This window comes from Gymnodraco acuticeps, unplaced genomic scaffold, assembly GCF_902827175.1.
Source record: "Gymnodraco acuticeps unplaced genomic scaffold, fGymAcu1.1, whole genome shotgun sequence".
NCBI classification, from domain to species: domain Eukaryota; kingdom Metazoa; phylum Chordata; class Actinopteri; order Perciformes; family Bathydraconidae; genus Gymnodraco; species Gymnodraco acuticeps.
The window spans coordinates 333,277-355,351 of NW_022989917.1; the positions used below are offsets into that span (position 1 = coordinate 333,277).

The following is a 22,075-nucleotide window of genomic DNA, read 5'->3' on the forward strand; positions in this document are numbered from 1 at the left end:
AATATGTGAATCATAACAGTTCTTCACTATATCTGTAAAGCGTCTTTGAGCACCTGTAAAAACGCTAACAAATTAAATCTATTATTACTATTATTTATTAACAGTGATTGACAGCTGATAGGAATAATATGATTGTTAATAGTATCATATTCATTCAGACAAACATCGATGAGACAGTTAATTAATATACTTATTGCAGCAGTCTGCATAGATTTGGTAGCCCTGCTGGTCTAAGAGTGAAACCAACTCATTCAGTTAAAATTCATTAAATTACGTCTGCCACCTTATATATGCATATGTAAGGCTTTACTGATGTGCCACAATAATATCACCTATGTGATTGAGTTAAAATATTAATATTGTGGCTTTCCAAGTTAATATTGATTGTAGGGGTGTAACGGTTCACAAACATTTCGGTTCGGTACGTACCTCGGTTTTTATGTCACGGTTCGGTTCGGTACGTTTTCGGTACAGCAGAAAAAATTATCACAAAACATTAAATATATTTTTTTTTTAATTATTATTAAACTGTGAGTAATGTATTCAAATAAATACAAAATATAATAAAATAAACATTAAGGTGCAGCATTTCGATGAACTGAAATAATCTGTATTTGAACTGTACTAGTCCCTAAGCAGCCAGCTTGACATTAGGACTTGCTTGTCATTGTATTTTGATGTTGTTTAAAGAAAAATTAACTTGTCCACATTGCTTGCCGAAAGGGCAGATCTGCTGGCACTAACAATGTCTCCTGCTGTGGAGAACACCCTCTCTAGGGACAGAGGTAGCAGATACAGCCAGGTAGCGCTTTGCTAACATGGCAACATAAGGATATTTGGCGTTTGTAATAGCTTTGGCTCGGTCTGAACTCTCTGCGAGTGGTGGAGGCTTACATGCTAGCGGGAGTTGGGTTTGCACTTCAGGCTTTTTTCTTTTGGTACCGGTGATATTCACATTCGGTTGATGCCTTTTCAAATGAGTGTGCAAGTTTGATGTATTGCCAGCCGCGTAACCAATTTTAGTTGAACAATACCGACAAACAGCTTTGGTTCGGTCCACCTGTCTTTGTCCGTCATCCTTGTACGTAACTGCGAAACCAAAATGTTCCCAAACCGGAGCCTTCAATGATGCTGGAGGATTTTTGAGCTCAACTTTATCTGCGTTCGCCATTTCGACAGTTCCTCAAATTACTGACTACATTTGAACGCATCCCTGTGACCAGCTCTCATAGTATGCCTCTCGTCCAATGAAATGACTTGCTCGCTCTATGATATATACCTGAGATTACTTCCAGAAAGTTGTTCATGTTCTCAATTTTTTACGTTTAACACTATATTCGTTCGGTACACACGTGTACCAAACCGAAGGGCACGTACCGAATAATTTCGGTACGTGTACCGTTACACCCCTAATTGATTGATATGATTGCGATTTAAATCAGCATATACTTCTGTCAGGGGATAACACCCCACAAAATCTCCTGCCACCCCATGAATATTTGTCTAGATCCGCCCCTGTGTGAATGTAAACACCCAAAGAGTAGAGCCGTTGTATAGTCTGCTGTTTTGCCACCTCTTCTTTCTGAATACTCTGAATGTTGCATCTTCTCCCGACAGTGACAACAGTCAAGTGGACTGAACACAAATGATGGCAGCTCTGATGAAGTAAGACACTGAGAGAAAAAAAAAAGTCTCTCTCTCTAACACACACCATCCCAAAGAGAGTTTGTGTGTAAACTAATCCCTCAACAACTTTTTCTCCAGTCTAGTGTTACACTCATGACAATTTTCAAAGTGGCCTCTGACTAGCTGACACCTCAAACATCATCAATTTCAACATATATTCTTTCACGTTCTCATTTGGACTGTCATTTTTAATGTTGTTTTTTCCGTAACACCACATCTGTTGCGGCTTCTTCCCATTTGTCCCGCTTAATTGTGGGGTTTCTTTGGGAGATTACCTTGTGGGCTGCCAGGTTTAGGGACAGAGGGTGTCCCATCCCGTACAGTCTGTACAGCCCTCGAAAACATATTTGTTATTTTGGCCTGTATAAATCAAAGGTAATTTGATTGTTCAAAATAATTTAAATGAAAAGGTGACTGCTGAAGCCAGAGCTCCTAGGTTTTGTGCCAGAGACAAGACGATCTCATCCAGAATCACATTTGCAAGATTAGAAATGATTAGCCCTGCTGCATAATCTTGGTCAACAGTATGTTGTATGGTTCGCTCCATCTGTTTGGAAAGGTTAAAGGTCACCAGCCTGACAACCTGAAACCACCTTGATGTTCTTTTAGGTGGGCGTTTCATCATTTCTGTAACTTTATGAAAACTAACAAAGAAGTGCGGACACTGAAAAAGTAACCAGCGTTTAATATTCCCTCTCAAGCTTTATAAGAAATACAACACTATGCATTTCTTAAAAAGGGGGACTTACTGTACATTTCGGCCTTTATTCCAATACTTAAAAGATGAGTTGAATATTTTTCTGTCTTATGTCGACATAAGAGTGTGTCTATTCCCAGGAACGTACATACCCATTCTTTAATCTGGCACGTCACCATAAAGTTAAGGCAAAGTCTCCACAGTGAGCTGATTGTACTGCTGAGTACAGAGACACAAGTTTAAAAGGCTGAAGCAGGAACTCACCTGAGTTGGAGTCAGGAAAGGAAAGGTAGCAGATGCTTGTTTTCTGAAAAATACATATTTCGTTAGTTTAAATTATTTTAATAAATTCATCTCGGGTTGATTCAGGGACACAGAAAGTAAACAGTAAGAGAACAATGATGATCGGTATGAACAAATATATTACAAACAAAGAAACTTCTGGTATTAAGTGTTCATTGCTTATCAATCTGCCTCACCTCTTTCTCTGACAGTTTGGAGTGATGAGGATAGATAACCTGAAAGACAGATTATCAAAGTTAACAACCCACATCTAAAAACAGTGTTCAACTTTGCTAAACAAAACAACTGCACATTCTCATTACAGGTTTAAAAACTAGGACATCTTTTTTATTTATTTTTTTATTGTATTTAAAAATGTCACCAGGTAATTGACTTTCTGTTACTTCCATTGTGTTGTGCTTGATTTGTCACCATACTATAATACACATGTTGCCTTCTACAGTGTAACATTTTTAAAGGGGATGTCAATTGTTTAATAAATGAATTATAAGTGATTAATGCACCTTACATTTCAGAATAACATAAATATCTAGATGACGTGATATTTACAGCATTATGACTGAAATGTGTCTAAAGCACAGAATATGGAATATGTGAAGTAATAAAAGTCTAAATGTTAGGTCAAAGGAGTACTTTTGTTGACTCCCTCTGGGTAACTTGATTATTCTATCGTGAGAAAAATAAACAGCATTAGTGTGTTACCTGAATACGTTTTGGTTTTTTTACACAAAAACTAGAACCCTGAGCCTCTGGAAACTTGAGCTTGGAATTATTTTTTCATAATTTACTGACATTATAGAATACATTCTTTATTTACACTCTATGCCAAGACCACAACTACACAATATTTAGTCAATAAAAAAAAGTTGTGGAGTATTTATGTTACTAGTTACACAAGAGAAAGTGAAACAGAAAGACTTGCAGGAGCCTGAAACCAGGTCACTGTCTAACCTTGTTAACACATGCAGTATTTTGTATTTCTTCTGCATCCCAAACACCTGTGACGACAACGGGTGTTTGGTGTGTTGAATGTAAACCCTTCATTACAGAGATGCGTTGCTCAACTCCCCGAAATTAAGCTGTGAATACGTTTAAAGTGAGTGAAAAGAGAGGAAGAGTTTCAGCAACATGCTCACGGTGAGATAGTGGCAGAGCTGATGTTGTTGGAGTAGAGTCAGTAGACTGACTCCTGAGAAGATAGCACTCGCAATTCCAATTGGCTACGAGAAACTATATCAGTTAACAAACTTGGTATCCTGCAGTGAAGCTACTATTCTACATCTGTGTGTGCATGTCAGCAGTGTTAGAGCTAAAAAGGACAACACAGAGAACTAAACAAACAGCTTCATGTAGATATCTTCGTGTGGCAATCCAGTGAATAGTCAAGGCCTTAAATAACTGCTAACTTGAGTATTTTTTTTAGCAACACCACTATTAGGAGTTTTACGTGACGCGAATAATTTGTGGCTCACCTCCACTGCCTGTCCCAGCTCCAGGTCGAAGCCAACAACGCAAATGCAGTGTAGCCAGGCGGAGAAGCGGTCCCAGGGAAGCAGGAGAGCCTCCTCCGGCTCGTCGTCGCCCCCAGGCCCGCCGGGCATGGTTATCTCCTCGGCCGGGGAGATGCTACTAGCGTCCTGGTCGTCCAGATCCTCCGGCTCTTCGACCTGCTCCCCCAGCTCCTCTGGGCCTTGTAGAGCCATGACTACGGCCCTACACGGACACTCAGACGCTCCGGAGAATATGAACGCCTTAGATAAGTTAGTTAAGATTGGTATGTTTAGTTAGTGTCTCCTCAGGTGACAACAACAAGCAGAGCTACAGAAAGTAGCTTCTCAGCTAGCGCTTAGCATAGTAGCAAGAGCGTACGTAGGACGTAAGAATGAAACGTGAAACGTCATCACGTAAAGCCGTCCCTGGCACTGTGTTGTATTCAAGTCAACCGCAGACGGTGGAATATTGTATTCACCCCTTTCATATTATAATACACATAACAAAATTGTGCATATTAATCCCACAAATATATTCATCACAAAACGTGTGGTTTTCGATAAAGTTTGAAAATGTGTAAAAAAAATAAGAACAGCAGGTAAACTTCAATGTAATTAATGTCATTAAACGTTAAGTATGATGGACTATTTATTATGACCAATGATTGACCAATGAACAATGATTAAAAGTACTGCACAAGTCAATTGTGGTTCTCACTTACCTTGTGTTCATGTTTAACTATCATATGTTATTTACAACCAATCTGATGCATGTGAATTGTTCGCATCTTTAACAATGATTGTGAATCACGTAATCAAATTAATTACTTTACAGTCCAAATCTTAGTCCAAGTCAGGAAAAAAGCAGTAAAGCAGCTTTTTTCTAAATCCTTTAATATCTCTATCACTGAACAAACAGATTAAACAGAGAGTGGATGCTCTAAGGAGGGAGGGGAGACCCCCTGTTAACCCTACACTTGTGACATAAATCCACTTTTTAAGTAAGGGGATTGAAAGATTTAGAGATAATCTATTGCCATTATGCAACACAGGGCTGTAGTTTACAAAGAAATGCAGTTGTAGCTTGTCTGGGGGAGTTCATATATAAAAAAACATAGAAACATTCATAAATGTCACAATTATTTTCTAAATTAGTTATACTGTTTTACAGTATACCTTTAGTAATAATTATACCAACTTGTATTTAACTAGTTATGTATATTATTCTGTATGGTTCTGAAGCTTTTTTGGTTTTTATACCCCGATCCAATTAAAACAATTTAATTCATTGTTGAAATCACAATAAACTATACAGTATATATTAATAGATTCATACAATTCAACAATACATTTGTTTATATATATATGAAAAAAAACACTTCTTACTTTTCACTTTGTGTTACAAAGTGCTTCATATGAAGCTGAAGTAGAATAGCAAACAGAACTACATTATAAACTACTGCCTTTATAACAAATGTTTTCAAATAGTTTTGAATGGATTACATTTTTTTGTGATGCGCTTTTCACTAAACTCTTGTCAAACGATGTGATGTCGGCGGGGCAGCTAAACACAGTAAGATGCTGTTAAATCTAAAATAATAGTCAAAGTGTTAGCACAGTGACAGCTGGCCCCCTGCTCGCTCTGCAGGAGGGCCTGGCTGCAAGGATTCGGACCAGGATCAATACCAGGACCAGTAGCCTACTAAAATCTGGACCAGGAGCAACATTTTCTATTTAAGGATTAAACAATCAAGATATAAGGTGATAGTTAGCTTGAGAGGTGCTGGGAGTTTTTTGTATTTTATAAAATGTGTATCTAATGGAAATCAATTAACTGTGCACTTAAAAAGTATTTTTTTAAAGGTTTGCATTTTTATTTTGCTTCGTCCTTTTTTTTGTCTTTTACAGTTTTTGCTTATATATTCACAAAATATGAAATAGGAATAATAAAAAAGGTCTATGCTAAATTATAAAAAAACATATAATCCTATTTCCCAAAATATTATATTTCCTTTGAATTTTCACAAATTGAGAAAGAATAGTAAGTTTGATCACAACTTATGTTAATATGACTATTACATTCATTTTAAGGCAATAATTACCTGCATGAATTTTGCAGAAAAGTGTATGTTAACATGAATGAGAGAAGCAAAAATTAAGACATTTCAGATAATTCCAGTCTCTGCCTCTCTGCCAAGATTGTGAAACCAAATTGTCAAATTAACTACATTTTGTGAAAAACATGAACAAATTCTGAGCAAAATTGAACTGCCAGAATAATTTTGTATTCCTTCCTGACTAACTTGAAAGACTGCACCAACAGTTAGGCTAACTGAAACCATAATGATTTGGTTTTCATCATCAAATAATCTCAATTATATTCTTATTACACCAGATAATTGTAAAGAGGAAAGTCTCTCTTGCATGAGAACATCAAGTTATGTACTTTGTTTAATCTGTGCCAAAATTGGTGGAAAACTTGTTGCACAAAACTTAAACCGTAACAATTAAATGTGAATGTTTTATCTGACTGAATTAAATAAATGAGCAGTTACGCAGTTGCCTTGTGGTGTTTATCCTCCCATACTTCTCTCCCTACTGTCTCATGCAGCATTGATTTGGTCTCAGCTGTCGGTTCACCAGAACACAGCAGGGACTTTTCTTTAGCCATAAGCAGAATTTGATCCCCTCACACGTCACCCCACCCCACCCTTCTGTCCCAGGCTGTAAATCAAGTCACCTGGATAAAAACCTCACAATAGTGGGAGTGGAAAAAGTTGGTCTTCTCAATACTGGAAAGCTGCAGTTTTGTGTTTAAATGTTAAAACCAAACTAGAAAAAGTACCGTAACAAAGCAATCGATACAGTTTTTAAAGTTACCCTCCCTGAGTATCTTGAAATAAGTGGAAGCCTAAATCACTATGCCTATTGCCTACTTTGAAACACAGTTGTTATAGATATCCCAGATCAGCAGAACAGGAAAACTGCTTTTAATTTAGTTACGTAAGTTAACTTTCCAAATATCCTGGTAATTGAAATTATGATTTTTTTTGTTGCAAAAATAGCCTTCGATAGCGTTCATAGTTTGTTTAGCCAAATTAACTTTTATTTTATGTAAAATCAAGACTATGGGATCTCAAACATATTACTGATTCAATTATGAAGTTATTTGTTTAACTAATATTTCCATATTAGTTAAACAAATGATTTGGGGTGTTGCAGGCACTGTAAAATGCAAATCCCACTGTTCAAGTGGCATACAAGATTACAACTTTTTAAAACTCACTATAACAAAAAAAGAAAATCATAAATACATAGCCCCGACACTCAATGGCTTAAGATGAATGGATTCAATTAATTAAAAAAATATACAATTTGGTTGACAAGAACGTGATTTAATCAGAATCAGGTTTAAACGAGGAATTTGTGTATAATTGTGCATACATAATTACATTTAAAAAAAGCATATTTTGAACAAATATAAAACTATTAAAAAAAAAATAACATGAAATGTTCACAATAAATCTGAATATACAGAAAAGTCAGTAAAATCAAGTCTATAAACTATTTTCCATTACAACAAAATAAAAAATACATATACAGTATGTTGAACTTTGAAGCCATTTGTAAAAAACAATAAGAGGAAGAAAAAAAATTATTTGATATCTTATACTTATATAATGAATCGGTATACTTTTCACGGGCCCCCTGGCAGAGGGCCAGAGACCCCTGGAGGTCCCCGGACCCAACGTTGAGGGTCCCTGATTAATGAGCTCAGCGGTCGGAGAGTGGAGTTGATGTGACTCGGGCCGTGAACGCACCCCGCCTGCCTGCTCTCTAGTTACAGTATGGCGGCTGGGACTTGTGGAGGAGGACAACTTCTTCTAGATTCCTTCCCGAAAACAGTGGGAAGGCAACGACTTTAACTTAACAAATATATTGGAAAACACGGACGACGACGGCGCAACTTGTGGCTTTAACGGAGTTTTTTCCTGGATGATAATCGGGCTGGTGTGTGATGCGTGAGGAGGACCCGCAGTCAAGAAACTCCCCTGATTTTTCCGCGTCTGACTGTCAGTTAGCCGGCTAGCTGCTCAGTTAGCTCACCACCTTAATGCTAACGTTCGCTTGCAGGGCTCCGTAGTAGCCAAAAGACGGGCTAGCTTGCTGCTTATATTTGCTCCAGGAGACAGGGATGGCATTTCGCCTCCATCCGGTAAGCGAACTGATTGAGTCTGGTGGGGGAAACACATTTGAAGACCTGGTTGATAAAGTTTGTCAGCACTCATTAGCCTAGCCTAGCCTATCCTAGCTTGTTGGTACAACGCCAGAAAACGTTGGCCGAGTGAGCGATTTGCCTGTCCACTAGCGAGCTAGCCAATTAGCATTTTAGTTGCACAAGAAGACCTGCTAATCCCCCGCTCATCCCGGCTGAGTGTTTTGAAGCCTCTTGCACTTACCAAATTAGACTAGAAGTGGACACTGGGCTGATTTAGTTGGCCAAATTGCCGTTAATGTTGAAAAACTCAGGGGTGTTTTTGGCGTTTACTCTTGCTAGGTGTTGTTAGCGACCTTATAGGTGTTCTGTGGAGGGAGTGGTAACGTTAGGTAGCTAGCTAAGGTTCCCTGTATCAGGGCAACAATGTCACTCTGATTACGGCTGTAAATGACGAATAGATTTAACATGACAAATTACTAAATGTGTGTAAACCGACTGCACATTGGAGTGTGTGCCCGTTGTTAGCTTGCTGCAAGACAACACATAGAAAGTGCAATATAATATTAACCGTTCCCAAAATATGCTAGACATATAGCTTCCTGGATTGATAACTAATTCATTTTGTAGTCACGGTTACTAGTGTGAACTGTTGCTATATTGGGGGGGGCTAAACACCAATCCCTCGCCTGGTTCAGTGCTGGAATAGTTTGATGGACGTGGGAGGCTGTTTTCCAGGCTGTCAGTGCTATACTCAGTCATGTATGTCGTGACACATGGCACCTTGGTCTGTACATAGTGCTGTCAGATATATAAGTATCGTTATGTAGCTTTGGTGGACAGTCAGTAAGAGGAATGTCTTGTCTTTTTTATACCTGTTGGTTTGTTTTTTATTTTCATTTGTTTCAAACACAGGGGAGTCTTGTTGAATCGAAGAGGGAAGGCAGTGCAGCCCGGGCTGTGCACAGTGGACAATGTTTATTAGTTAGTGCCTAGGAACTTAGAGGACTAACAGTTCGGCCTACATATAGGCCACAGATATTGTACATTTATCCATTGGGGATTGCAACAGAAGACTGCCAATCTGGATCAAGAAAACCTGTCCCTCGTGTCTGGTTGGAGTAACACTCTAAAGCCAAAGTCAATGCCTTCAGCGTTGGCTGTGTTCGCCTGCCGACCAAACTCACATCCATTCCAGGAGCGGCATGTGTACCTGGATGAGCCAGTCAAGATCGGCAGGTCTGTGGCTCGGTGTCGGCCGGCCCAGAACAACGCCACCTTCGACTGCAAGGTGCTGTCCAGAAATCATGCCCTGGTTTGGTTCGACCACAAGACCGGCAAGGTAAGAGAAGATACTTATGCCTAAGCTGAAATTGCCTTACTGTGTTTTCACAACAGGAGTGTGAGGAGTGACTACCCTTTCGATTTCCAGAGCGATTTGGTGTACTTCTTCACTAGGGCTGCACGATTTTGGGCAAAAATCTAATTGTGATTTTTCTGACAAATATTGCGATTTCGATTTGCGATATTTGTTTTTAAGCGACCCAATGGAAGTTTATTGTAAAATGTGGCCATATCTCTGGCTAGGAAGGTCGCATCAACATGCTCCCGTATCTAGCACCCCCGCAGCCCGAGCTACGAGTGAAAAAACTAAACTTACATGAAACTTCCGTTGGGTTGCTTTAAAGTCAAGCTTCAGTTTAAGATTCACCCTGTAATAGAAACATGTGATGGAGCATTACTAACCTGACTCAGATGGTTTGTTTCACCAAACCATCTAAAGCTCCATTGGAAGCCATTTGGAAAGGGCAGGCACTTTAAAAAATACTTGGCAGGTGATTGGATCAATCTGTCTATCACCTTCTATCATGGGCCACTTCTGATTGGTCAAATCGCGATTTCGATTTAAAATCGGTTAATCGTTCAGCCCTAATCTTCACACACTGATGAAAAGTAACTATTTACTTGTTCACACATTATCCAAAATCTCCAGCAGGCGAGTCTTGACAATAGCCTCAAGGACCATATCTCATCAAAAAGCCCCCTTAAAATGATTTTCAGCCAAGTTTAAAGGGTCATCAGTACTGCCACAAACGCACATGTACTCTTTGACATGATAACACCCTGAAGCAAGACCTTCTCCCGACTGTGAACTCTGCTCTGGCCTGAACAGATTCAGTTTCTTCAAGGGTTATTCACATCAAGCATGTTTGGAGGGAAAACTTAAACTCTGGAGTGTTTCGGCCTCTAAAATGTATCCAACTCTATACTGAACTGGAGGGTCATGTTTAATCCCAATTGAGGACAGGAAATGTTCCCAAAACTCAAGGGATTAAGAGTTAGAAGAAACAAACAGATTCTGTTCCTCAAGCAAGGAAAGCAGGAAAAAAGCAAAACAAAATGAAGTCTGGATCGATACTGGAATTATGTTCCACCCTTCAAAGATACCTATCCTACTTGAAGAAAGTCCTTAAAAACCTGGCCTGTGAGCTCATACCGATATGAGCTAGTCTAAAACACATATTTGTTGTTTGTTCGGGACATTTTCTTTACTGATTTTAGACACAGACATAAAGCAATTAGTATGTTGGACATTTAGCCCCCATTTGTTTAAAATACAGGTTCATATTTAATTTTGTGCCCTGATTTTTTTAATAACCTACATTCTTAATCAACCACAATTTATTTCACAATAAATTCAAAATAAATAAAATTGACCTTTTTGGGAATTGCAAAATCTTAAACCCACCTTGCTGCTCATCACTGTTGTGATCAAGAAACTAGAGACAACACCATCTAATGTATTAAAGCAGCAAATCAGTTTTTCAAAGCATACACTGGTAATCTGAGGCATTTGTGTGACTGTATACAATAATTTCTCTTTTCAAATGGTTATTTTCATACTTTTTTATGAATATGACTGAATAGATAGAGCATTGTTAAAAAAAAATTGAAAACGGCTACATAGCTTATTTTTCCACACAGACATTAAATTGTGTCCTGATTGCAGATATCCATAGAAGAATGTCCTTAGTTCAGTCCTGGACTAGATTTAATCCTTGTCTGGGAAAGCAAAATATAATTTCTTTATAAATCCACAGATATCAGATCTGACGCAGACAGATCAGAGGCCTGTACTACGAAGCCAGTTCAACAGACCCTGGATATGTTTGAGTTAACTGGCTTAACTAACCCAAAACAAACGAGATCTCACTAAACGGCCCTACCATGCTGGTTATCAACTCGGTAACTCAACCCAGGGTTTCTCTGTCCGGCTGAGAGCGCGTTCACATGAAAGGGGCGGGGTTAGCAACATTTGACCAATCACAAACATGGACAAGCGTACTGACAGCGCAGCGTCATACTTCCTGAATGAAAAGTAAACTATAATATTAGACAAATATGAAGAAGTTAAACTTTAAACATTCATGACTTTAACACTTTATCCAGGATCAAAGCCACATAGCTGAACCTGCAAGGTGAATACAGCTGGTAAAAGAAAAAGTGTTTGAATGCGTACATTAACAGGTTTATGATATCACTGATATCACTAAGACACAAGTGGATCTGACTTTAATTACATTTGACTCGAGTGTTTCGTCAACTTAATGTGTTGCTTAAAATAATACTTCTGCATACAGTATGTGACACTGTGAGTGTTGCACGGCCAGATACGGCTCAGCTGACTCAGATAAGGAGATATATGATACATTATTAGGGATGCTCCGATCGATCGGCCGCCGATCGTTATCGGCCGATATTCACTCTTAATAGTTAGATCGGTGCTCTCTATAAGGGCCGATCAGGAGAGCCGATTAGATGACGCAGAATACATGAGACTGTGCTTGGCAAAACAAGCTCGCCAAAATGGCTCCACCGGTCTGGCAGTTTTTCAAGGTGTCCGAAAAAGACAATAAAATAGCGGTATGCAACGTGTGTGAAGCAGAAATCCTGCAGCTCCACCCGCTGTGACGGACCGGTGAGCGGAGCAACACACACACTAAGAGTTAGACACACTTGGCTAGTTTATCTACCTCTGGAACAAGCTAAACTAGTTATACATATATTAATTATACACTGTCGGGTCACTCATTATTGGATCAGTGAGCTGCATGAGATGCTGACAGGCTGTCAGGAGAGAGAGAGAGAGGGAGAGAGGAAAAGAGAGCGCTTCCGCTCATTTTTCCCGTGTTATTGTCATTATTATCCAAAGTTAATTTAAACTTGAATAATGTACGTCATTTGAATCTAATAATTATGTTGTTTGTGGAAGCGCATCATGTATTGAAAAATTAATCTGAACTTTTCGATCCGTTACGATTATAAACTGAAGCAATATAAAAATGAGCCCCATTAACTGAGTTTTAAACATCACTTTTTAAATGGAAGATCCCCATAGCCCCCACCCACCCTATGATTGGATCGGCGATCGGCCGATTCTGATTCCGGTGATCGGCGATCGGCCCCAAAAACCCTGATCGGAGCATCCCTATACATTATGATGTGATATGAATGATAATGGAACACATCGACGCCTGCACTCACAGTGCCGTGGACTGTACGTAATGTTACTTTGATCCGGTTACTTATGTTGTGGCAGATATTTAAGTAAGCTTTCTTAATGCTAATGTTATAATAGTCAGATTGCTCTGAAGATGGGAGGTGATATTCTATTCATTTTCACGTTCACACAGTCAGTTGATTTTTGACGGCCGTCTTTCCTGCAACGGCAGTTTTTCTGTATTTTCTTTCTCCTGTAATATGACTTGATCGCTTTAAACTCCGCACACTGAGCTCTGATTGGTCAGCAGGCAGTGCTTTCACTGAGTTGATCTCTTATCCTGGAACCAAACCTGCTCCGGAGCAGGTTTGCCGTTCAGCATAAGTTACCATGGAGATCTAGCCCGGTAAGAAGTGAACCAGCGTCGCAGGACCGGAAACCCAGAGTTGACCCTGAAGTTACCTCGTTAAGCGAAAATCCGGCTTCGTAGTACAGGCCTCAGTTCTGTGTGCTGCATCTGTTTTGTACTTCAGTGTGTCTGTAGTTTCTCTGTAGAACAGGTTCAACAGGCTGAGACAGCCACCATATTAACCCAACAATGTGGCATGCTGAGACTTTGAGTGAGTGAGTGAGTGAGTGTGTGTGTGTGTGTGTGTGTGTGTGTGTGTGGTCGACCGATTATTGGGGCCGATATTCCGCATTTGACCGATTATCGGTATCGGCCTTGTTTTTATCAAATTGCCGATAAAACTTTCGCTCTGATGCGGCCGTTTCTCTGGCTGCAGTCACCACTCTGTGAACACGAGCAATGTCCCGCCCACAGCGCTATCTGATAGGCTATTACTGAAGATTTTCCGGGCGGGAGCCAGCCAGAGAGGCGGGACCTTCTCAGATTACAGGCAGGTGTGAAAGAACGCAGACACAGACTGAAGCAAGCAGCAGCGCTGAGCGGCAGAGCCATACATGTGTTAATCCGAAGTTCAATAAACATCCCTAACCCCTATGCTGAAGTTACAAAAACACCACGATCTTATGATCCAATTCTATCAGTTTCCCAGTTACACAGCGTCTCGCAGCGGAGTAACTGTGGTGCGGAGTGGAGCCTCGCAGTTTTTCAGGTTGATATGTGAAGCTCATTAGCTACTAGCTAGCCAACATGTATCTAGCAAATGTTGATTAGAAGTGAGGCTACTAGACTAACGTTAGGTCTACTGTAAGAGCCTCACTTTTAATAGTTTGAAAAACATTAGCTAGCACTAGTGTTTTGCAGTTGCTAGCAGTTTATTGGGATTTTATGAGATGGACAGGCATTGTTTTGATATAATAAATTAAGTATTATTGTTAGTTAAGCATGTCAGCCTGCAGCCCCACTTCTTGTAATGTAACATGCTCAGACTGGAGCTGCTGGAAAAATCACAACATGATGACATCATGTTTTTTATTACTGGTCAGTTTTATTGTTTTTCAGCCAGACTGAAATGTGATTAAGGATGGTGCATGTTATGTACTGTGGCTTGCTGATGGCCCGGCCTCCCTCTGGGGCCGTTGCCTTGACACAGACTACTGTGAAGGAAGGATGAACTAAATGACACAAGCACAGCTGGTGGGACGAATATCTAAAGGGCTTTTGGAGGGAATAATGAAGTGTGTTCTTATTTAAGCAGCAGCCATCATGGGAAGGTCAGATCAGACACAGCTGCTTCTTTCTTAACCCTGGAGGTCCTGGGATCTCTGTTTGGGAACCACTGTGCCCTAGGCCTAGGGGGGTCAAGATCCAGCCAATCAGACAGGCTGCAGTTCTTTAGACAGTCAGATGAGTGCTATGTCATTTACGGATGCTAACTTCTTCCTTCCTCTGTTGAGGAACTGTCTCCAGATTGAAATGTGATTAGAGATACATTTAATCGTTTTTTGTTGATAAGAATCCAAGAGTTACATGTTTTTTTTTCCAAAGTGAGTCCATCTCAACATATTTTCCATGTATGGCTCTTTCTTTTCATCATTAGTGCTACAGAAACCATATGCCAAGCCCAGCTGAAGTGTGTTTACATTCCATGAAAACAAGACAAAAAAAACATATAATGGTGCTGGTGGCTATAATGTTGCAATGCAACAGTTTGAATTGTATTTGACCGTACTTAGTAACTTTCTCACCATGCAGATGTTAAATGTTACTGAGTATGTACAATTATGGAGCTTGGCTTCTTTGTGAAAAGAAAAATATTTAGGAAAATATGTGTGCATATCTTTTTATATTTCTCAAACCAACGTAATGTATTGGAGAAAAATGACTTCAGCCAGACTCAAAACTCAGTGGGAAGATCTCCATAATGCAGATGTATTCATCAAAGGTTTGGAAAGAAATATTGGAGAAGCCAGCAAGAGTAAACCACTTTTTTAATGATCCAACCGAAAACGTGAAAGACTCTTTTCCTATAAAAGAAGCAAGCAGCACAAGTTACTAAATCTAGAGAAAAATTCACTAATTTAGCAACACTGACTCCAAAGCAACTTCCCAAAAATAATTTCACATATATTATTTATACTTTATTTACCTACACCTTTGAAGTACTCGAGTCCTGGACGTGGACTCGAGTGCTGATTTTCGGGACTTGTGACTCGACTCGGACTCGCGCACTGATTGACGCGACTTGAACTCGTGAATTCTCGTGCACGATGACTTGGACTCGTGAATTCTCGCGTACGATGACTTGACTTGTGAATTTTCCCCCCACGATGACTCGGACTCGACTTGTACATTGACGCTCCGACTTGGACTCGGACTCGAGCAAGTTTTCTCTGGAGTCTGATGTCCTCTATCCTGGCATGTGCACCTGCGAGGCGAGTTCACGTACTGGGCCCCGCTATTCCAGTCTAAAGATGTCTAGAGACACACCCTGCATCGTGCTGTATGCTTTCACACATTCTGCTTCCACATTGGGAAAGAGCAGCGCAAAATGCTCGTTATGTGGAAACAATATTGAAGAGAAGGCTCCGTAACACATTACTCTCAGGATCGAGTTCAGACATATAGGCTGTCTTGAACACTATCATCAGGTGATCTAATCAATAAATAAAGATTCAGCCGATAACACGAAAGCACATGGCTACTTAACATGCAGAATGGTCATTTTGCATGCTAAGTAGACATGTGCTTTCTGGGGCTTAATCTTTACTGGTAAACCGATTTAAAGGTAAAAGTTCCTTCAAAATAAGAGTCCCGATCTTATTACTATCAAAATAAAAGTGCAGAACGAAAACTTTACAGTATGAAAATATTGGCATACAAATATAATCACTTCTCTGAAAGGTAAGTCATTTTAATTATAGTTAGACATATTAAAGGTCATTTACAATAATAAAAATAATAATATTAATATTAGTAATAAGCTTTATATTTGTATAGCACCTATTACAAGATTTGTAGCCAAACTCGCTTCACAGCAGTTCAATAGACAGATTAGAATAACATGACAGGATAAAAGCAATGTAGAGGAGCAGCTACATTTCAACACATATATCATATTAATACATGAAGATTAGTGACTCGGACTTGACTTGGACTCTTCTTAGGTGACTCGGACTCGACTTGGACACTCCTTGGGTGACTTGGACTCGGACTCGAACACAGGTAATGATGACTCGGACTCGACTCGGACACTCCTTGGGTGACTTGGACTCGGACTCGACTACGACTCTCCCTTGGTGACTCGGACTCGAAGAGTGGGGACTCGAGAGTGACTTGGACTCGTGAATTGGTGACTTGACTACAACACTGAAGCTAGCAGCTTGTGGAAAACTCGATTGACGGAGAGACGATTTAAACAAGTGTTTCTAAAATATTTTATCCACCTTAGCTTTTAAGTTATCCAGTTATATACATGCATTCAATTGTGTACACCTAATCCTAACATGTGCATTCTGCATTGTTGCTGATGATTTAGCTTATATCAGCAGATAAGTGTTTGCCCCACCTAAGTGTACATTGAGCTGCATCAGTGTTGCAGCTCTGTGTGAAACCATGTTACTTGGAGCTAAATTTGTCTTCTCGTGCCCTGCTTGTTTCCCTGCTGGCGGACTGCTTGCCTGGTGCAATTCCTCATATCAGGGTCTGCAGCAATGTTCTGCAGGCCAGTGTCGGGTTTGGTCAGCATTCTGTGGAGGATTTGGAGTTGAGAACTGAAAAGAATGAAGGGGAAACCCACATTTTAAGTATAATGTGAATGAATGCTTTAAGACGCCTTATCATGGTTTGAACATACCATGCTGCAAGTACAAGCCTGTGCTTGGCACCTCTGAGGGAATATCCCTTATAGCAGGTGAAACCTTGTTATGTTATATTTTGTGTATTTTTTATACCCTTTTTTATGGAGGTTCAAGGGTCTGCTATGCTCTGTATTTAGCCCTATCAATCTGAACCTTTGAATCCCCTGTTGTCCTGACTGTTGTCAGATGCAAGTCAGGACAGGGAGAGTTATCACAACAACAAACTTTTTTTACAAATCACTTCATTAACTGAGATGGCACACCTTTATTTCTGCATACGCCACTGGGGTTTTATTTAAAAATAATTTGGAAAAACAGTTTGGCAGAGATGTTTAGTTTCTCCCTGATTTCATTAGGTACTATGAATATTAGCAACAGGTTCATTACTTATTAGAACGTCCACATTCTTTCATCTGAATTGTGTTATTGTTCACAGCGTCTCCTGTTCCACCCTCAGGAAATACTCAAGAAGAATAGCTGAATCTAAATCTTTGTCTGTTTTTCAATTTTAGAGCCTATCTTGTCCAAAAGCATGTCTTCATCATTTTGTGATGTTGATTTAAGATCAAAATAAATAAATGTATGGACTTGAATAGCACCTCATGCAGCTATCACACTGGGGTGTTACAATCTTGTTACAACAGCAATTCCTTTTCCAGGATGTTTTATCATATCTCTAGAGAGAATTTCCCCAAACAAACATCATAATGTTAACAATGTAGACTGCAGGCAGCAGAGGTGTGGTCTGGTATCAGTATTCCTCTGCAGGGTAGTGGCGTCGTCAATCTGAATACTAACACAGCACGTAGCGCTGTTACACACAGTCAGGACTCGGCTCTGTAACTCTCTTTATATATGGAATAAGACGCTGTTGACAAGAAAAGGCAACCTGGCACACTCGGTACCTGCACTGTGCACGTGTGTGTGTTCAGAGATAGTAATACTGCGTCCAGGCACTGTAGCGTTACATGAAAGGCTGCAGATATTTTTTTAATCAATCCTTGTTTTAAAATCGAATATTGATTCAATAGATGTAAAGAAACGCACCTTTTCTTTACGCTCTGACTCTAAACCCTTCAATTTTGTCAGTTTTCAATTTAACAGCAATATTTGACATAACTGACTTAATAACTTGTGTTAATGAAAGTCACTGTCTGATGAGCAGTAAATTAGAAGAGAAATGTTTATTTAGAGTATGCAGATTTTTATAAATAAATAAAGAAGTTCACTGCATGTCAAGTAATTATAATTTGGAAGCATCTCAGTCTCCTGCCAAACATAGCACCAAATTGCAACTAAACTATCTACTGTCACTTTTCACATTGAACATGTGCTCTTTTATTAAATAAACTTAACACTTTAATTTTAAGTTGTGAGTTTAGTGTTTTTGACCCTAAGAAACACTGATGCATTACTCAATAACAATAATCCACAGCTCCTCCCTCTGCTCCAGAGGATTTAAAACATATTTTAAATCCTCAGGCAGCACCCCCCCCAAAGCAGTAAACCTAGGGGAAACACTGTAATATATATTTCAGCTAGATCTGTGTGTTTTGGCGGTTTCTATATTTCAAACATCAGTATTATGCATCTACAGAAACCATAAAGAGTCATGTTTGTGTTTTATTTAATCATATTATCATACAATTGGTGACGTGTAATCTTAGTTCTATTTGAGGTCCATAAAACACATAGAAAATCCGAATTTCATACATGCATGCTGCTATTAGGGGTGTTGAAATCAATCGTTTCTACGATGCATCGCGATGCGGACGTGGACGATTCTGCATCGATGCATTTACAGAACATAATCGATTATAGCGTAGTAACGTTGCTTCCTGATTTTACGGCCGCGGCTTTACAATAATGTTTTTCACTTTAATATCAAATCGGTCGGTGACGTAGAGATCAGGGAACAGACGTGACAACGGCACATCGACACCAAACACGGAGCAGTCTGCTTTATCCACCAACACAAGAACACCAGTCCAGAACTACCAGCAGAAGAACCCGCTCTGAATCAGTCCGTGTCGCTGCGGCTCAGACACACAGGGATTTATGTTTTAAAGAAATACTCGCGTTACAATCATGTCAGGTTTTTGGTGGATTTAGTTAAAGGGGACCTATCATGCAAAATGCACTTTTGTACGTCTTTTATACATGAATATGTGTCCCCGGTGCTCCAGGGAACTCACCAAGTGTCAGAAAACACAACCCTCTCTATTTTTCTCCATACCCAAATCTCTAAAAAAAGGGGCTGCAACGGATCTGATACAGACTGATCCATTACTTTACATTGCATTTAGCTGACGCTTTTATCCAAAGCGACTTACAATAAGTGCGTTCGACCAACAAAATACAAACTTGAAGAAAACAGAATCATATAAGTACAGGTTTCATAGAGCAAAAACATTTCAAGTGCTACTCAACTGGCTTTAGATAAGCCAGTCCTTTATTAGTATATAAGTGCTTTGTTAATAGTTCTATCGCTCGAAGTGGAGTCGAAAGAGATGAGTTTTCAGTCTGCGCTGGAAGGTGTGTAAGCTTTCTGCTGTCCTGATGTCAATGGGGAGCTCATTCTACCATTTTGGAGCCAGGATAGCAAACCCACGTGTTTTTGCTGATGGGAACTTTGGTCCCCCTCGCAGTGAGGGTGCAGCAAGCTGTTTGGCTGATGCAGAGCGGAGTGCACGTGCTGGGGTGTACGGTTTTAACCATGTCCTGGATGTAGGAAGGGCCAGATCCATTCGCAGCATGGTACGCAATGCATTGTCTTGAAGTGGATTCTAGCAGTTACCGGAAGCCAGTGAAGGGAGCGGAGGAGCGGTGAGGTGTGGGAGAATTTAGGAAGGTTGAAGACCAGGCGAGCCGCTGCATTCTGGATGAGCTGCAGAGGTCGGATGGCACATGCAGGTAGACCAGCCAGGAGGGAGTTGCAGTAGTCTAGGCGTGAGATGACAAGAGCCTGGACCAGAACCTGCGTTGTTTTCTGGGTCAGCTGGGGATGTATCCTCCTGATGTTGTAAAGCGTGTATCTGCAGCAGCGGGTTGTAGCAGCTATGTTTGCAGTGAAGGACAGTTTATCTAGGATCACACCCAGATTCCTTGCAGTCTGAGTCGGGGAAACAATAGAGGTGCCGATGTTGATTGTCAGGTCAAGAGTGGGACAATCTTTTCCCGGAAGGAAGAGCAGCTCAGTCTTGTCAAGGTTGAGCTTGAGGTGGTGAGCAGACATCCACTGAGAGATGTCAGCTAGACAAGCAGAGATGCGTGCGACGACCTGGGTCTCTGAGCGGGGAAAGGACAGAATTAATTGGGTGTCGTCAGCGTAGCAGTGGTATGACAAACCATGCGGGCTAATGACTGATCCGAGCGAGTTTGTGTACAAGGAGAAGAGGAGGGGACCAAGAACAGAGCCCTGAGGGACCCCTGTAGTTAATTGACAAGGGTCGGACTCCGACCCTCTCCAAGTTACCCTGTAGGTACGGTCTTTGAGGTATGAGGTGATGAGGAAAAGTGCAGAGCCTGAAACTCCAAGTTCTTGGAGATTGCGAAGGAGGATCTGATGATTCACCGTGTCGAATGCAGCAGACAGGTCCAATAGGATGATGACAGAGGAGAGGGATGCAGTTTTAGCCGTGTGCAGTTCCTCAGTGACAGCAAGGATGGCAGTTTCTGTGGAGTGACCTGCCTTGAAACCAGACTGGTGCGGATCCAGAAGGTTGTTCTGATGGAGATAACAGGAGAGTTGTTTAAAGACAGCACGTTCAAGTGTTTTAGACGGGAACGGGAGGAGAGAGACAGGCCTGTAGTTTATAACATCAGACGGGTTGACAGTGGGTTTCTTTCTCTTGCCTCCTTGAGACTGTTTGGAAAGTGACCAGAAGTTAGAGAAGTGTTGATGAAATGGGTGAGAAACGGTAGAATATCAGGAGCGATAGTCTGGAGGAGGTTTGAAGGGATAGGGTCCAGAGGACAGGTGGTAGGACGGGCAGAGGTAATGAGGGTAAGAACCTCACTTGGAGAGAGAGGGGAAAAGGAGGTTAGTGTGTTGGTGGAAGGAGGGTCTGGTGACCCAGCGGTGAGTAAAGGTGAGTCAGAAAAAGAAGAGCGAATATCATCAAACTTTTTTTTAAAGTGGTCAACAAAGTCGCTTGACAAAAGGGAGGTGGGGGAAGGGGCTTTTGGAGGGTCCAAGAGGGTGGAGAAGATGGAAAATAGTTTTTTGGAATAGGAAGATTGGATCTTATCTTGAAAGAAAGTACTTTTTGCCTGAAAGATCGAAGCAGAGAAAGAGGAGAGGAGCGCCTGATAGGTTAGGAGGTCGTCATGGTGTTTGGATTTCCACCGTTTCCGCTCTGCTGCCCGAAGGACGGTTCTATTAGCACGCAGTGCATCATTCAGCCAGGGAGCAGGAGGGGACTGACGAGCCTGCCGAGATGTGAGAGGACAGAGAGAGTCCAGAGAGGATGAGATAGTAGAGAGGAGAGTTTCTGCAGCAGAGTTTGGAGGCAGGAGTTTGAACGAGTCAGAGGAAGGGAGGGCTGAGAGAATCGATGAGGCAAGGGTAGAGGGGGAGAGGGAACGAAGGTTACGGCGGACAAGTGCAGGATGAGAAGAGATTAGTTTGTTATGTTTGGAAAGGGGTAGAGAGAATGAAATGAAGAAGTGATCGGATGTGTGGAGCGGGTTTACAGAGAGGTTAGAAGTAGCGCAGTTCCTTGAGAATATGAGATCAAGGACATTGCCAACTTTATGAGTTGGTGGGGACGGAGACAGTGAGAAAGCAAAGGCGGTTAAAAGAGATGTTAGTTCAGATATCTTCCCTGTCTGGAGGTTGAAGTCTCCGAGAAGTACAGCGGGAGGGCCAGTTTCAGGGATGTGTGAGAGGAGATTATCTAATTCCTCCAAGAAGT

The 22,075-nt window shown here is 40.7% G+C and overlaps 2 protein-coding genes across 2 annotated transcripts in view; one reads left to right on the forward strand and one right to left on the reverse strand.

Moving 5' to 3' along the window:
• The window catches only part of dennd6aa (DENN/MADD domain containing 6Aa), a 30,676-nt gene extending 26,130 nt beyond the window's left edge, over nucleotides 1-4,546 (reverse strand). Inside the window, exons 1-3 of the mRNA XM_034209823.1 lie at nucleotides 4,159-4,546; nucleotides 2,863-2,901; nucleotides 2,648-2,690 (exon numbers count right to left, since the gene is read on the reverse strand). Of these exons, the coding sequence (XP_034065714.1) occupies nucleotides 2,648-2,690; nucleotides 2,863-2,901; nucleotides 4,159-4,389 (313 nt within the window). The 5' untranslated portion in view covers nucleotides 4,390-4,546. The remainder of the gene's footprint in view (nucleotides 1-2,647; nucleotides 2,691-2,862; nucleotides 2,902-4,158) is intronic.
• A 3,396-nt stretch (nucleotides 4,547-7,942) lies between these two features.
• Nucleotides 7,943-22,075, forward strand: part of slmapa (sarcolemma associated protein a) — a 77,420-nt gene continuing 63,287 nt past the window's right edge. The window contains exons 1-2 of the mRNA XM_034209834.1: nucleotides 7,943-8,392; nucleotides 9,308-9,734. Coding sequence (XP_034065725.1) covers nucleotides 9,537-9,734 — 198 coding nt within the window. The 5' untranslated portion in view covers nucleotides 7,943-8,392; nucleotides 9,308-9,536. The remainder of the gene's footprint in view (nucleotides 8,393-9,307; nucleotides 9,735-22,075) is intronic.